This window comes from Heterocephalus glaber, unplaced genomic scaffold, assembly GCF_053883595.1.
Source record: "Heterocephalus glaber isolate CG9 unplaced genomic scaffold, H.glaber_assembly_v1.0 deba00001662, whole genome shotgun sequence".
Lineage (NCBI taxonomy): Eukaryota > Metazoa > Chordata > Mammalia > Rodentia > Bathyergidae > Heterocephalus > Heterocephalus glaber.
This window is the reverse complement of record NW_028258403.1, coordinates 12,295,794-12,312,446: the sequence shown is the minus strand read 5'-3', so window position 1 is coordinate 12,312,446 and position 16,653 is coordinate 12,295,794. Positions and strand designations below refer to the sequence as shown.

The 16,653-nt window shown below is 33.8% G+C and overlaps 1 protein-coding gene across 16 annotated transcripts in view; it reads left to right on the top strand.

Moving 5' to 3' along the window:
• Hectd1 (HECT domain E3 ubiquitin protein ligase 1) overlaps nt 1–16,653 on the top strand; it is a 98,690-nt gene that overhangs the window by 57,904 nt on the left and 24,133 nt on the right. For 7 of the 16 annotated variants that reach the window (XM_087197239.1, XM_004864033.4, XM_021243819.2 and 4 more), the window contains exons 16-25: nt 1,491–1,625; nt 2,284–2,430; nt 3,612–3,706; nt 5,567–5,672; nt 7,979–8,113; nt 9,116–9,255; nt 9,522–9,845; nt 11,400–11,566; nt 11,659–11,835; nt 15,295–16,131. In XM_087197239.1, the coding sequence (XP_087053365.1) occupies nt 1,491–1,625; nt 2,284–2,430; nt 3,612–3,706; nt 5,567–5,672; nt 7,979–8,113; nt 9,116–9,255; nt 9,522–9,845; nt 11,400–11,566; nt 11,659–11,835; nt 15,295–16,131 (2,263 nt within the window). The remainder of the gene's footprint in view (nt 1–1,490; nt 1,626–2,283; nt 2,431–3,611; nt 3,707–5,566; nt 5,673–7,978; nt 8,114–9,115; nt 9,256–9,521; nt 9,846–11,399; nt 11,567–11,658; nt 11,836–15,294; nt 16,132–16,653) is intronic. The other 9 variants (XM_087197241.1, XM_087197238.1, XM_087197240.1 and 6 more) reach the window with 2 other exon arrangements.

The following is a 16,653-nucleotide window of genomic DNA, read 5'->3' as shown; positions in this document are numbered from 1 at the left end:
AACTCTTCCATAACTCTTCCGTAACCTCTTCCATAAACTCTTCCATAAACTCTCATCCATAAACTCATCCATAAACTCTTTAATATTAACACTGTTATAAAGGAATAGTTTCTTTGAAGTTGCCCAGTTTCCAGGATTTGCCATCTTTTAATTCTGAAGGACATGCCACAGTGGAGTGTACTTATGGAAGAAAAGATTTTTCTGTTGCATTAAAGTTGTGTTCAGTTAGTTGATGATTAAAATACAATCAGAGACTGTGAATTTACATTACTTAACATTTTTTTTTTTGGAGGGTACTAGGATTCGAACTGAGGTCCTGGCACTTGCTAACCAGGCACTGTGTCACTGAGCTACATCCCAGGCTACATAACACATGTATTTACAGACAGTGTTGATTAATAAAATTCATTGACCTAAGTCTAGGTCATTATTCTCCCAGATAACTATTTTAAATTGAATGACAGATCATTAATGCCAAGACTGACAGTAAGATCATTTTTTCTTATGGTAAAATATGGAAATTTTATGAGTATCATGTATACTATGTGTAAATAATATTTAAAAATTAAGATATATCCCAGAATGTTATTAAAAGGGTAAACCTTTGTTGATGGGATTATAATTGTTTTAATCTTCCCTTTTTGAGGGGATGGTGAAGTAAATACTTATTTAGCATGTTAATATGAAGTTTAACCAAAAAGTACAAATTTAATACCAGTTATTTTAGCTAACATTTAAAATCTTTTAGAGTACCCTTTCAACCATCACAACCTTGGATATACAAACAGACATGGTAACAATTTTGGGAAGTTGACATGGCACAAAAATCATATTTCTTTTTTTTTTGGTGCTAGAGATCAAACCTAGGGCCTCTTGCATGCTAGGCAAGCATTTTACCACTGAGTTATAGTCCCCAACCCCACAATTTTATTTTTTTCTCCTTTCTACCAGGGATTGAACCCAGGCCTTCATGGTTGCTTGGCAAGCACTCTAGTACTGAACTAGAGCTGAACAGTACATTACTAGCCCTTTTTTATTTTGAGACAAGATCTTACTTAATTGACTTTTTTTTTGGTACCGGGGATCGAACTTGGGTCCTTGCGCTTGCACAGCAGGTGGCGAAACCACTGAGCTAAATCCTTGGCCCTTAATTGACTTACAATGTAGGCTCCTCTCCCCTCAGCCTCCTCATTAGCTGTGATTTTAGGCATGTCAACCTAAATTTTTATTTCTTAAAATTGCACGTATCTGAGCGTGGTGGCACACGCCTGTAAGCCCAGGACTTGGAAGGCTGAGGCAGGAGGATCACTGGGAGTTTGAGGCCATCGTGGGCTACATAATAAGTTCAAGGCCAGCCTGAACTGTATATCAAGACACTGTCTCAAAGAACAAATAAAATTATATATATGAGTATAAAATAGAATAGTAAAATTGTTAATTATAGTGAAAATTTACTTTGTTTTGCTTATTTGCTTTGATTACTTTGGTAGGTACGAACCATGGCTCGAGATTTGTATGATGACCACTTTAAAGCTGTTGAAAGTATGCCACGTGGAGTAGTGGTAACACTCAGAAACATAGCAACCCAGTTGGAATCATCTTGGGAACTTCATACAAATAGACAGGTAAAATCAACTTCTTGATTTTATGACACAGTGAAATTTAGTTCATTTCTCCCCCTTTATCCTTTGTGTCCTGGGTAGTAAGTATCAGTAACCTATGGCCCACAAGTCAAATCTGGCCTGCTATCTGGTTTTATATGGCTTTGTGACTTAAGAATAGTTTTTATATTTTTAAGTGATTAAAAAATCAAAAGAAGAAAAATATTTTATGGCACTTGAAAGTTATATAAAAAATTTATATAAAAATCAAGTTTTTATTTTCTTAAATAATTTCAGTGCACATGGCTGTGTTCATTTATGTAGAGTCTGCGTATGCTTTGGTATGTTAAAATGCAGGGTTGAATAGTTGTCACAGAAACTATATGGCCTGCATAAAGTATTTTATAAGGGCCCTCTACAAAAAAGTTTGCTAATCTCTGGGAGAGATAATTTGAACTTTTAATCTTGCTTGATATCTAATTTATATCATGAAAATTGGTGGTAATGGTGATGATAACAGGTGGTAGTTATATGGGAGGGGGTGTGGTGCTGGGGATAAACCCAGGGGTCTAGTGCAGGCTTAACCAATCACTACCACTGAGTTACATCCCAGCCCTGATAAACTATTATAAGGACAGTGATTTTTTCTTTTATTGTCCTCACTAATTTTTTTTTCTTTCAGTGTATTGAAGGAGAGAACACTTGGCGAGATTTAATGAAAACAGCTTTAGAAAACCTAATTGTTCTTTTGAAGGATGAAAACACAATTTCACCATATGAAATGTGCAGTAGTGGTTTAGTACAAGCACTTCTTACTGTTTTAAATAATGTAAGTTTATTAAATATTAGAGAATAATAGTATAATATAGTTTTCGTATGGTTTTTTCAAACAGTTTAAAAATCATGGCTGTACTTTTGGTAGTTATTTTTCATATTAAAAAACTGAGTAAATGTTAATATTTCTAATTTCTTCTGCCTTTTAAGTTGTATCATTAACTTTAATGAAATAATTGATTGGGTATTTTTGGTACCAGGGATCGAACTCAGGACCTTGAACTTGTGAGGCAGGCGTGGGGCCACTGAGCTAAATCCCTGGCCCTTGAATGAAATAATTGAATGTATTTTGACTTCTAACTTCTCCAATTATAATTTATACAAGATTTTGTTAAATGAAACACTGGCTAGTTTCCTCATAAATTATGTAAAATATGGTAAATCTTAAATTCCTAAACTGTATACATAAAATAAATAATGATGTTTAGGAATTTTATGTGAATATTTGGCAAGAATTTGGTAATAGCCTAATACAACTCTTTACCTTGAAGATATTTTTATTGTAGTACATTTTTTCCCTATTTATTTTATTATTATTTTTTGGTACCGGGGATCGAACTCGTGTCCTTGCTCTTGCGCAGCAGGGGATGAAACCACTGAGCTAAATCCCCAGCTTTTCCCTTTATTTTAATGAAAGAAAAGGTTTCTATTTCCGTTCTATTTGTCATTTTACTTTCTTGATTTTAATATTTGTATATGATGATATACTTTGAAATTTCTTAGTTTACTTTATTTTCAGTGAGTCTCATATTTCCTTCATAAATTTTCCCATTTGCATTTGTTCCCATTAAAATTAAAGGGATACATGACGTATCAGTTAGTAATATCTGTGAAACAGTGATATTGATATATTAGTTTTTTTGTAAGGCTCTTTAAAATATTTAGTATTGTAAAAATAGAAAATGTTCATTTATATATAACCTGAAATCACTTTGCATGCTTTGGGAAACATTGATTTAGCAGCCCAATTCCTGACTACTTAATAACAGTAAGAAGGAAAAGTATCTGTATGTAAAGTAAGACCTACTAGCTATACAGTAAAAATAATTTTTATTGAAAGAATAAATGATTAATACCATCACTCAAATGGATAACTTTGTAAGATTCTAATAATAATAATTTTTTGTCTTCATTAGTTTTTGATAAATTTTTGTTCTTTGTACTATTCTCCTTTAGAGCATGGATTTGGATTTGAAACAAGATTGTAGTCAACTGGTAGAAAGAATAAATGTTTTCAAAACAGCCTTTAGTGAAAATGAAGATGACGAAAGGTAAAATCCAGGGGCTGGTGATGTATCTCAATGGTAGATCAGTTTTGGTGAACTTATGGCACATGTGCCACAGCGGGCTGTTTGTATCATTGAAAGCTCTAAAAGGTTGCTATCACTGGTGTACACAATGTGCTTAGCATATAGAAGACCCTGAGATCAATCTCCAGCACCAAAACCAAACAAAAAGCCCTAATTTTAAAAAATGTGATGTTTATAATATTTACACAGTTGTTATACTTCTTTAAGTTTAATACAGTGTTTGTCAATACAAAGACATTTATTTAATTAAAAAGTAGCTTTTATTATAAATGTATAAGGAAAAAATTTAAAATATTTTCTTAATCCAACAGAACAAAAGAAAATTTAAATTACATATCTAGTATAAATATAGCTGATTACTTATAGTACATGATTAAGAGAATTTTTTTTTTGGTACTGGCGATCAAACTCCTCGGGTCCTTGCACTTTCGAGACAGGGGCCATAACCACTGAGCTAAATCCCTGGCCCAGTAAAGTACCTGATTAAGATACAGTTGAAAATTGGAACACTGGCTAAATATTTAATGATAGCATTAAGTAGTGTTCGTTTTATTTTTAAAGAATTCTTTTAAAGAGTTTCTGTAGGGCCGGAGATTTAGCTCAGTGATGCCACTGCCTGCCTCACAAGGGCAAGGTCACGAGTTCGATCTTCAGTACCAAAAAAAAAAAGAATTTCTGGAATACTCAAACTATTTCTAGATGATATGATAGACAGTCTTTTTCTTCAAGATATATGGGAAGGATAGATTACTGGAGTATAAATAGAAACAAATTAGCCATTGGTAGCAAATTGTTGCCTCTAAATAATGGGTCAGTGAGGATGTATTATATGTAATATTTTGCTACGTTTTTGTTATTTAATTTTTAAGTATTTTATTAGTACAAAACGTGTACATTACACATCTTAATTCTTTGTATTTCCCCTCTCCTCTCCATTTTGCCTACTTTTGAATGTGATTGAATTATTTTAATAAATGAAATTCAACTAGTTTTGTACATTTCAATTAACATTCTATTGAGTATATAAATCTATGGATAATTTATTGAAATATTACTGTACTGGGCAAGGGGACAAAAAAGAATTAAGATGTATTATGTACATGTACTAACTCCACAGTGAATGTAATCATTACATACTGCAAACATATACTAATAAAAAAAGATTAAAAAATACTGCTGTTCTAAACATTTTAAGTCTTTGCAAATTATTACTAAATACTAAAATATACTAGTCTCAGTGGAAATAACTTTTTACATAAATTCCTCAAGTGGTATTACTATGATAAATGTTATTGGTAGTTTTAAAAGTTCTTCCAGGTGGGGATTTAGCTCAGTGGTTCCGCTGCCTGCCTCGAAAGCACAAGGTCCCGAGTTTGATCCCCGGTACTAAAAAAAAAAAAGTTCTTCCAAATTTTCAAATTTTTTCCAGAAATATGCCAATTTATGCTTTCATAATGTGTGAGAAAGAGTATAAGAGTATAAGATACTTCCGTGAGGTATTTTCATTTTTACAACTTTAATGTTTTATATTCTTTTTATGTAACAAATAGTAGATAAGAAATTGTTTAAATGTTAAAAAAAACTTCTACATCTGCTTTGAATCCAATTAATAATTTTATTAGAAAAATGAAATATTCTTAAATGAACAAAATTGAATAATGAGCATATCTCTGACTGCTTGGAAGTACTCTATTACCAAATCAAATTTGGGTTTGTACTCAATGAAGCAGAGGAGTATGTCACCTTGGTTACAGTAATTTCTGTGTGAGCATTTGTGTGCAGTTATAAATAAGCTCTTAACAATTATTTTTTTCTTCACAGTCGACCAGCAGTTGCATTAATTCGAAAGTTAATAGCTGTACTAGAATCAATTGAACGTCTACCTCTCCATTTGTATGATACACCGGGATCCACATATAACCTCCAGGTAACCATGAAAAAGGCAGTAGTTAATGTAGCTGATATAAATAATGATATAAATAGTGATATGTTTTTCTTTCTTAAGATAAGAATGATTTGCTTAATCTTTAAGATTTTTAGAATAAATGCCATTTGATTGATCCTTTTGGGGGGGGGTGCGGGGGATTGAACTCGGGACCTTGTGCTTGCGAGGCAGGCGTCAGAACCACTGAGCTAAATCCCTGGCCCTTGATTGATCCTTGAATCTATTGGCATTTCAATTTGTCTTTTTTTAAGTCTTGTTTTTTGTTTTGTTTTGTTTTTTTCTTTTTTGATACTGGAGATAGAACTCGGGACCTTGCACTTGCAAGGCAGGTGCCAAAACCACTGAGCTAAATCCCCAGCCCTTGTCTTTTTTTTTTTAAATGAGGTAACTGTAGAGTAAATTACATTTATGCATTTAAGAATATTTTAAATAATGAATAACATTTTACAGGTCATAAATCAAAAAATATTTTATCAGTGGGAAATGCAATAAGAGAGTTGGTCTAGAATTTTGAGTTGAGTTCTGTCTTAGTCCATTTGGGCCGCTGTAACAAAACACCTTAGAGTGAGTAATTTACAAACAGCAGTCATTTAATGGTCACATTTCTGGAGGCTGGAGAGTCCTTTGTCAAGCACCAGCAGATTTAGTGTCTAGTGAGGCCCTCTTCTTAACTCTGTGTCCTCACTGCTGCAGAAATGAACAAGATCCTGAAGTCTCTACACTTATGACTCAATTACTTCCCAAAGGCCCTGCCAACCCTTACCATTGCACTGCATAGTAAATTTTAATATATCAATTTGGGCTTGGTGGGGGTGGGAAACATTCAGAGCATAGCAAGTCTTTTCTTTGTCTCTGTGCGAAATATGAAAAAAAAGCGATAATATTTTAAGTATAGTTTCTTTCATATCTCTCTAGAGCCAGATCACACAAGCCTTTGGTAATTGTATTGATCACATGGCTTGATCCCTGTTTCTTCTGTTTGTGTGTCTCTCTTTCTCTCTCCCTCTCCCTCTCTGCCTCTCTCCCCTTTAGAATTTCTCATTTATTCATTCCATTATGTTTTTGTTAGTAGCTAGGCTTAAGATGTGAACAAATAAAACAAACTTTGACTACTAATATCCCAGCTCAGATTTTTACCATATCTTCTGTGGGTTGCTTTAGTTTTTCCTTGCAAGTCATCTGCTTTGAATATTACCTTTAATTTCTTTTAAATACAACCTTTAATAAGTGACTGAAGATTTGTATTTTCTAAAGCATTGCCTATTTAAAGGAAACAAAACTTGACATATGCCTGAGAACCTGGTAGAGTTGCCAAATGCACTAGATTCAAACACTAGTGAACTTATCCATGGAGTTCCAGTGTAGTTGGTGTACCCAATATGTATAAATATTTAAAATTATAAAGTGCTACTTTGTGTTTTGTTTAGACAGAATAGTTAGGACCATGGGACTATATATAGCACATCCTTTTTAGGCTGTATATCCTTGGTAATTGAATTGGAAAATAGTCTCAAGGACTGGAAGCTCACCTGCTTATATAGTTGCAGGAGTATCAACATCTTTTATTATGCACTTTCTGATGGAGGAAATTATGCAGGCTCCAAAGACAGGAAGGCCACAGTTGTGTTCTTTGGTAATTTTGAGTATACAGTGCTACCAAAATGCACCTATAAATATTTAATATTGTATCTGTAGGAGTCAGATAAGATTTATACAGAAAAAGCTACTAGAAATTGCTAATTCCATACTTGTTCCTTAGTAAACTGTATTGGATTAAAAATTATCTATTTCCAAAAGTTTATTAGCCTTAGATCGCATATAAAGGCATAGCTACTTTTTAGAAACTTACCTAGAAATTGAGTTTTAACTTAGAAATTTAATACTTCTGTAAAATGCTTTATAATAATTTTTAAAACTACAGTTGTAGCTCAGTTTACAAACTTAATTTATTTTACGATTTTGGGGAAGACGGCTGAGGTCATGTTTGTCACTTGATGCAATTTTCAAACAGAATTGTTTGCAAACAGAAGCATTTGTGAACTGAGATATTACTGCATGTATATTTGAAGTTACTTAGAAATCTTAGTTAACTTTTTTCTCGATAGGCACTATCACTTATTCAGTGGTTCTTTGTATAAAAAACATTAGAAAATGGGTATACTCATTTATCTTTCCTTTATGATTATACCTTATAAATCTCAGTTGTATGGTTGGTATTATGTGTCATTTTTATAATTCTAAGAAAAAAGAGAGATATTTTCTAAAGAATTTTGATCATTTCTGTACAGATACTTACAAGAAGATTACGATTTCGGTTGGAACGGGCACCTGGGGAAACTGCATTGATAGATCGGACTGGCAGAATGTTGAAGATGGAACCCTTAGCTACTGTAGAATCTCTGGAACAGTATCTTTTGAAAATGGTGAGCTTCTTTCTGGCAAAGGCATGGTGAAATAAGCATTGTCTGCTGTGGTTTAACCCTTTAGAATAGTAGTTTGGGAAGTATGTATCCAGAATATGATAATATATTTGATCCAATAATTCTAATTTTAGAATTACATTTGTTTGTTTTTTGAGACAGGGTCTCACTTGTATTCCAGGTTGGCTTTGAACTTACCACGTAGCCCAGGCTGGTCTTGAACTCTTGGTAATCCTCCCACCTCAACCTCCCAAGAGTTGGGATTATAGGTGTGCACCACCAGGCCCAGCTTATTTTTAGGAATCTTTTAAGAAAATAATCTTATACACTGTATAAATGCCTTCTACATAACAGTGTTTATTACGATTTTTTGTAATGTTGGCATAGTAAGTAAAACTCTCATACCAGTCTGATGTGATGGCACAAACCTGTAATCCTAGAATGCAAGAGGCTGAGGCAGGAAGATCCCTGCACGTTAAAGGTTAGCCTGAAGTACATAGTGAGACCCTGTTTCAAAAAACTGGGAAGGAAAAAAAAAAAAGTTACTTTCATGCCAATCCAGAAAATAATACTAAGTAGATTTCTTTTACTCTTTTTTTTTTTTTTTTTTGGTACTGGGGATCGAACTCGGGTCCTTGAGCTTGTGCAGCAGGTGGCGAAACCACTGAGCTAAATCCCCGGCCCCTTCTTTTACACTTTAAATTGATTGATGATTGTTCGTTTGTTTTGAATATTATATAGCTCCAATAGTGGAAATGTTTTTATATACCACAGTCAAGCCTGTTTTATTCTGTCCATTGAAATAATAGACTAAAAAAATATTGTGAAATTTTTTGGTTGTGGAATTTAAAATTTTTTGTATAGTGCTTTTTGTGGTGACATTATCTTTCAAATATGAGCAGTTGTTGTAATAAAACAATTTAAAGAGAGAGGAAAAAAAGTGGCTAATATGTTTAAAAATAGTGCTAAAAAGGTGAATATCTTCCACTTTTTTTCTTGGTTTAGGTAGCGAAACAGTGGTATGATTTTGACCGATCTTCATTTGTTTTTGTTCGAAAATTAAGAGAAGGCCAAAATTTTATATTTCGACATCAGCATGATTTTGATGAGAATGGAATCATTTACTGGATTGGGACAAATGCAAAGTAAGTCGTTCTGTTTAAGCTAAAGTGACTATTTATCTGGAAAAGAATACTAGGTGTATGATAAAATTATTAGCAACTCCTTGAGTATCTTGCGGTTATTTTGTGTTATCAGTTAAAAAGATGATTCAAATTACTTTCTGTAAAGGAAAAAAGTGAGTTGTTAATTGTAGAAATTTATTTAAATTAATATAATTTTATATTTGAAAACTAATGTGACCAAATGCAATTATTTTAAAATTATTAATTTCTGGGTTTTTTTTTAATAGAACTGCATATGAATGGGTAAATCCTGCTGCTTATGGACTTGTAGTAGTAACATCGTCAGAAGGCAGAAATCTACCTTATGGTCGCTTGGAAGACATACTAAGTCGAGATAATTCAGCTTTAAATTGTCATAGCAACGATGATAAGAATGCCTGGTTTGCCATAGATCTGGGTCTCTGGGTGGTACCATCAGCATATACACTTCGTCATGCTCGAGGTTATGGAAGATCTGCACTGAGAAATTGGGTTTTCCAGGTATCCAAAGATGGACAGAACTGGACTTCTTTGTATACCCATGTTGATGACTGCAGTCTCAATGAACCAGGGTTAGTTGAGGAGTCTTTGCAAATTGGAAAGCTCAATAAAGAGTTTGGCATATTTTTATAATTGTATAATGTAGAGCTCTCTTCTTTGTGAAATATTGAAACAAAATTTTCTTTCTAAAAAATTATTTGATCTCAGGTTCAGGTTACATGTGACTGTGAAGCTAGTATGTGTGTGTGTGTATATGTGTAGCACACAAAGAGAAATGGAATTAGCTTTTTGTAAACTTGCCATATAGTCACTTAATACACATGGACATTCAACGAATTAATGGTTGCTATTGCTGGTTATAGGATTATGGCTGACTTGCAATTTTATTTTTATTATCTCCCCAAATTTTGTGTATTGGCCACATACACATACCTATATATCTGTAGTTTTTGTTTTGTGTGTGCTCTTTTTTTTTTTTTTTCTGTGCTGAGATCAAACCCAGGGCCTCATACATACTAAGCAAATATTCTACCACTGAGCTATATCTTCATACTAGACTGTATATTATTTAGTAATTATATTTCTGAAAGATTAGTTATACTAAGTTTTAATTGTATGGCCCATTTCAGGGGGTAGAGTTCAGTTGCTTTCTGCATTTGATACCTTATGAAAGGAAATTCTTATTGTTAAGATTAATAGGTAATGTTTTCAATTTTCTTAAGCTTTAATGTTAAAAATTTTAATACATTATTTTAAACTGGCTGGGTATCACATGTCTGGGGAGGCTGAGACAGGAGTATCACCACAAGTTAGAGGCCAGCCTGGGCTACATAGTGAGACTCTGTTTCAAAAAACCCAAAGGGCCAGGGATATTGCTTAGCTGCACAGAGCCTGCCTGGCAAGCACAAGGTCCTGAGTTCAATCCCTGGTACCAAAAAAAAAAAAAAGCTTTGTAAGAATTTTTTAAAATACCTTTTCATCAAAAGCATATTTCTTTTTCTTTGACTATTAATGTTATTAATCATATTAATACAATTTCTCTTTTTTTAAAAAAAAAGTACTGAGAATCAAACCCAGCATCTTGTATGTGCTAGGCAGTTGCTCTTCCACTGAGTTATATCCTCAGCCCTCTTTTATGTTACTTTAATTTTTTATTTTTAATTTTTTTTGGAACCAGGGATCAAACTCTGGATCCTGCACTTTGGAGGCAGGTGGCACAACCACTGAGCTAAATCCCGGAAACAGGGTCTTACTTAATTGCCTAGGCTGGCCTTGAATTTAGAATCCTCCTACCCTGGTGCCTCAAGTACCTGGGATTATAGGCATGCACCACCATGCTGGGCTGTATTTTATTTTTACCATATCTGCCTTCCATTTGTTTTCCATCAATTTCTTGATTCTTTTTGTTTTGTTTTGTTTTGTTTTGGGGGGGGGTACCAGGGAATGAACTTGTGCTTGTGAGGCAGGTGGTGGCACCACTGAGCTTAATCTCCAGCCCGATTTCTTGATTTTTATAATAAATAGTTGAGTAAATACAAAAGTTCTCTATTATGTAAGAAATATTCCCCACTCTGAACATCTTGTTCATCTGTTTTAAAGCATTGTTTTCTGTTACACATTTACAGGTCAACTGCAACTTGGCCTCTTGATCCACCAAAGGATGAAAAACAAGGGTGGCGACATGTGAGAATTAAACAGATGGGGAAGAATGCTAGTGGACAAACACACTACCTCTCACTATCTGGATTAGAACTTTATGGCACTGTAAATGGAGTATGTGAAGATCAGCTAGGTAATAAGAGGAAATGAGGTTTTTCCAACTTTACAACATTTACATTTATAAAAGGTGATTTGCTGTCTTTTTCTCTCATTATTATCTTATAGGGAAAGCAGCGAAGGAAGCAGAAGCTAATCTTAGAAGACAGAGACGTCTAGTACGTTCCCAAGTTCTGAAGTACATGGTTCCTGGAGCTCGTGTTATCAGAGGCCTAGATTGGAAGTGGCGAGATCAGGATGGCAGCCCACAGGGAGAAGGCACCGTCACAGGAGAACTACATAATGGTGAGTAGGTGCTTAGCACTTGTGATATAGAGACCAGGAACTTAAATCATAAAATACATTTTCTTTTGTTATCTTGTGATAATTTAGGGTTGATTGTATAAACATCAGAACTATATGGAACAACTGATAACTTACATTAAAGCTGGTTTTTTCTGAGACAGAGTCTTGCTATATAATTCAGACTGGCCTTGAACTCAGTCTTTCTGTGTCAGCCTCCCAAGTGCTTTAAGTGGGATTAGAGGTGTGCCCCACTTCGCACAGCTCTGGAAAAAATTAATTTAGAAATGAGGGAAATATTTAATTCTTGGGTTTTGATTAGAATGTTGTTGCTCATATTTCTAAGTGATTATTGAGTTAGTATAAGTTGAATATATTCAAGACATTTTTTTTTTTATTTGCAAGTTTCCTTTGGATTTGATTTTAATTTCTCAAGGTTTTTATCTTGTTTGCCTCACAAGAATCAGGTAATTTTTTTTACTATATTAAGATCATATAGAAGTCCTTTTAGTAGATGATTATTTCAGTGTTTCTCAATCTGCCAGCTTTTTGGGAGTTTAAACTTTCATGTTTAGTAGGGCTTATTGTGTAAATCAAGTTCACAATTAGGTTTGTTTTTTCTTTTTGTTTTTTTTTTTTGGTACCAGAGATTGAACTCAAGACCTTGTGCTTGCAAGGCAGGCGCAGAGCCACTGAGCTAAATCCCCAGCCTCACATTTAGCTTTTGATTCTTAGAGATTTTAGTGGTGTTATTTCCACTTAATAAGTTGCTGTTAACTCCCAAAGCAACTGTACTGACCAATTTTTTTTTTTTGGTACTGGGGATCGCTTGCGAGGCAGGCAGCAGAACCACTGAGCTAAATCCCTGGCCCTAATTTTTTATAACTATATGATTTATCAGGAGATAATTTGGCTAAACAGTAGTGGGTTTATTCCTTTTCATTTGCCTTTATTAAATTTAAAAAAAGAAAATGTTCATTTTTCAAAACTTACCCCAAATATTTAAAAAGTCTTAATAGAAGTGCTGGTGCTTAGGAGAATAGCTAGTATTTAATTTCATAATATATTCTTGTATTATATGATAAAGCATTTATTTAAAGAAATCCTATTTTATTGTCTTTGAGATTTTGTTCCTTGAATTGCCACATTACCTAATTTCTGTAGCATCAAATCCTAATTTTAAATTACTATAAATCATTATAATCAAATCAGGTTTACAGTCAGGCAAAATTTATAAATACCAGCTCATATGATAATACTATTCAACTCAGAAATTTAAAATGTTATCCTGGTGATTCTTAAGTTCATAACCTGTCTCCCACATTGTTTTGGCCTTGAAATATGTAACTTGGTGAGAGGCTAGTTTGGGTCATGTTAATGTAGTTCATTTTTCTCTGGATGGAGTCAACCTGGGAAGCAACCATAAGAAAATCAGATTCTTAATTCAAGAAAGCCTGTTTTTGCTGATTTACAAATGTAGAGATTGAGTTTTGACTTAAGTCCTTATGTTACAGAGGGTTCTTAGTTTTAAAACTTGAGTCAACCATTTCTAATAATGATTAGTCTTTACTATTCTCTGTATGTATCTTTTGGGCATAGGTTGATTTTTAATTTTTTTTTATTTTATTTTTTTAATACTCCTACACTTGGTTGTAGTATGTATGTACTCCTTTTTAGTTACATTAGAAGTTTGAGTACCAGTTTAAACAACGTTACCAACTTTAAAATAAATGATTGAAATTTTAAATTATTTTTCCACATTATATCATTTACTTCTGTTTCTCTTCTGAAGTATGTGTGTTGGTAGAATATACATTTATTCATTTCCAAAATATTTAATGCCTACTATGTAAAACTACTTTGTTAAACTTCAGATATTCAGTGATCAAGAAAAAGTATGAGCCCTTGTATTCACAGTAAAACAAACTACAATTAGAAATTTTGGTAAGTGCTGTGAAGTTATCAGTATATTTTTGGATCATTTAATATAATACAAAGCTAATTTTTATTTAGGATTGGGATATGTTCTTGAACCTTTCCTTTGCTCATACTTTACTGTATAGCAAGAGAGCTAGGTAAATGTTGGTTCTTCAGAGGTTATTTCAGCATACAGAATAATTTGGTTTTTTTGTTGTTGTTTTGGTTTTTTTTGGTACCAGGGATTGAACTTGGGACCTTGTGCTTGCGAGGCAGGTGGCTGAACCACTGAGCTAAATCCCCGGTCCTATACAGAATAATTTGAAGCAGTTGATCTCACCTAAACTACTTAATGTAGATTTGAGGCAGCCACTCTTCCTTTCAAAGAACTCATTTACAAATAATCCTCATAGGTGATTCGGTATTACTTATGCCCCTCTGAGCTTCATCATAAACATATGTATGGGTGGTTGGATAGCTGGATATGTTGGTGGGTGTGTTAAGGTGGAACTTACCCTCTGTGGATGTGTGCGTAAAGTATTTTTAAATTTTATAAAACCTTGTTATACTTTAAAAAATGTTTTTATGTGTTATGTTTTTCTTGGAAGTAGTTTATAACATGGAAGAAAGATTGTAAAATTTCTACTAATTTCTTTGTAGTAGTCAGTTTACATCTTTGCTTTAGAATTTAGGAGTTTTGTTTATTATTTTGAAAAGAATATCATTTTCCAAGTACAAGTAAATATAGATTGAATATCATTCTTGTCATTAGTTCTTTACATGATAATAGCTTTAGCATATAGATTCTAATACAAGCTCAGCATGCTTTTTAAATTTTGTTTTAAAAATTTTCTATGTTTATTCATAGTTATTGAACTTAATCATAAAAGAATCAAGTAAACACTGAACTTTGAGAACACAACCGAAATGCTTAGTGTTTTATTTGAGCTAGTAACCTGAAAATTTCTCCAGGTGATATATGAATATTTTATGTTATTTAGAGGGGTTAGCTCAACCTTAGAAATTAATGGTAAGCCAGCACTTTTTCTAGAAAGAACATTCAACCTTAGTAATTTAAAAATTTTTTCATTTACTTGCTGAAGTTGCAGTATGAAAATACTTGTATCAGTCTTAACAATTTAAAAAATATTCTTCCATTTAAATATAATACAATAAATGTAAACATGACCCTTACATTATTTTTAAATATCACCAGTCTTTAACAGTTCAGAAATAAGGAAAATAAAAGGAATTTTAAAGGTTTCCCAGAAATGTGTACAGTATATTTATCTTTCTTTCCTTAGTATAATTGTCATTAGAGTTAAATAATAGAGACCTTCAGATAGCTAGCATAATTATAAATAGTCAAATATCATTTCAGTTGATTGGCATCCAAAAATTTACATTTTAGCTAACACGTTAAATAACTAGAAATTCAGAGAAGTTCAACACTGATGGAAATGCTGATCCCATATTGTGGAGCTACTGTCTGACACGCTCCTGTCTGCTTTCTGCTGGGTCTTACAAACTCCTGTCCCTTTCCAGGCTGGATTGATGTCACCTGGGATGCTGGTGGCTCAAACTCTTACCGTATGGGCGCAGAAGGAAAATTTGACCTCAAGCTTGCACCAGGGTACGACCCTGATACAGTGGCATCACCCAAACCTGTTTCATCCACTGTTTCAGGCACAACGCAGTCATGGAGCAGCTTGGTGAAAAACAACTGTCCAGACAAGACATCTGCTGCTGCAGGCTCCTCAAGTAGAAAAGGAAGCAGCAGTTCTGTGTGTAGCGTGGCCAGTAGCAGCGACATCAGCTTGGGTTCGACCAAAACGGAACGGAGATCAGAAATTGTAATGGAACACAGTATAGTTTCAGGAGCTGATGTCCATGAACCAATTGTTGTTCTTTCATCTGCTGAAAACGTCCCTCAAACAGAAGTAGGGTCATCTTCCAGTGCAAGCACCAGCACCTTAACAGCGGAGACGGGAAGTGAAAATGCTGAAAGGAAGTTAGGCCCTGATAGTTCTGTTCGTACTCCTGGAGAGTCTAGCGCAATATCCATGGGAATTGTTAGTGTTAGCTCTCCTGATGTTAGTTCAGTATCTGAATTAACTAATAAAGAAGCAGCTTCACAACGACCCCTTAGCTCTTCAGCAAGTAACAGACTATCAGTGAGTTCTTTGTTGGCTGCTGGGGCCCCTATGAGCTCTAGTGCAAGTGTACCTAACCTGTCCTCAAGAGAAACATCTAGTTTGGAGAGTTTTGTAAGGAGAGTGGCAAACATAGCACGGACTAATGCCACGAACAACATGAATCTAAGCCGAAGCAGCAGTGATAACAACACTAATACTTTGGGGAGGAATGTGATGAGCACAGCAAGTAAGTGAGCTTTTCCTTCTGGAACTCAATGCTTTTTCCACTCTGAGGGATACACTCTTGTTCAGTGTGTTCTGGCTGCTGTCTTTAACTAGATAGTTAACCATGTTAGAGACAACTACCTCAAATTTAATGCTTCAGAGTTATGAAGTTAAGTTGAACAGAATCATATTTTAAAAATTGAGATCAGCTATGAAGATTCTTATTGTGAAAGGATAAAACAACACCTGCTTTTTTCTCTTTTACGATAAATGGTTAAGCAAAGTTGCATGAAGAAATATGTAACTATTAAACATTGAAACCAGAGCTTCCACCTGGATACAACTTTTATTTAGCCCCTAAATTGAATGTAGCCCCTGAAAGTTATTTAATTCTAATTTAAGCTACTAATGGGTCAAAGTAAATATATTTGAAAATATATTGGAAATTATTTTCATTAAGCTAGGCTTAATATTTTGAAAATAACAGTGCTTTGAAAGCAAGAATTTTTAGTTGGATTTCAGTTGGGTTCCCAAAGTTGTTGTT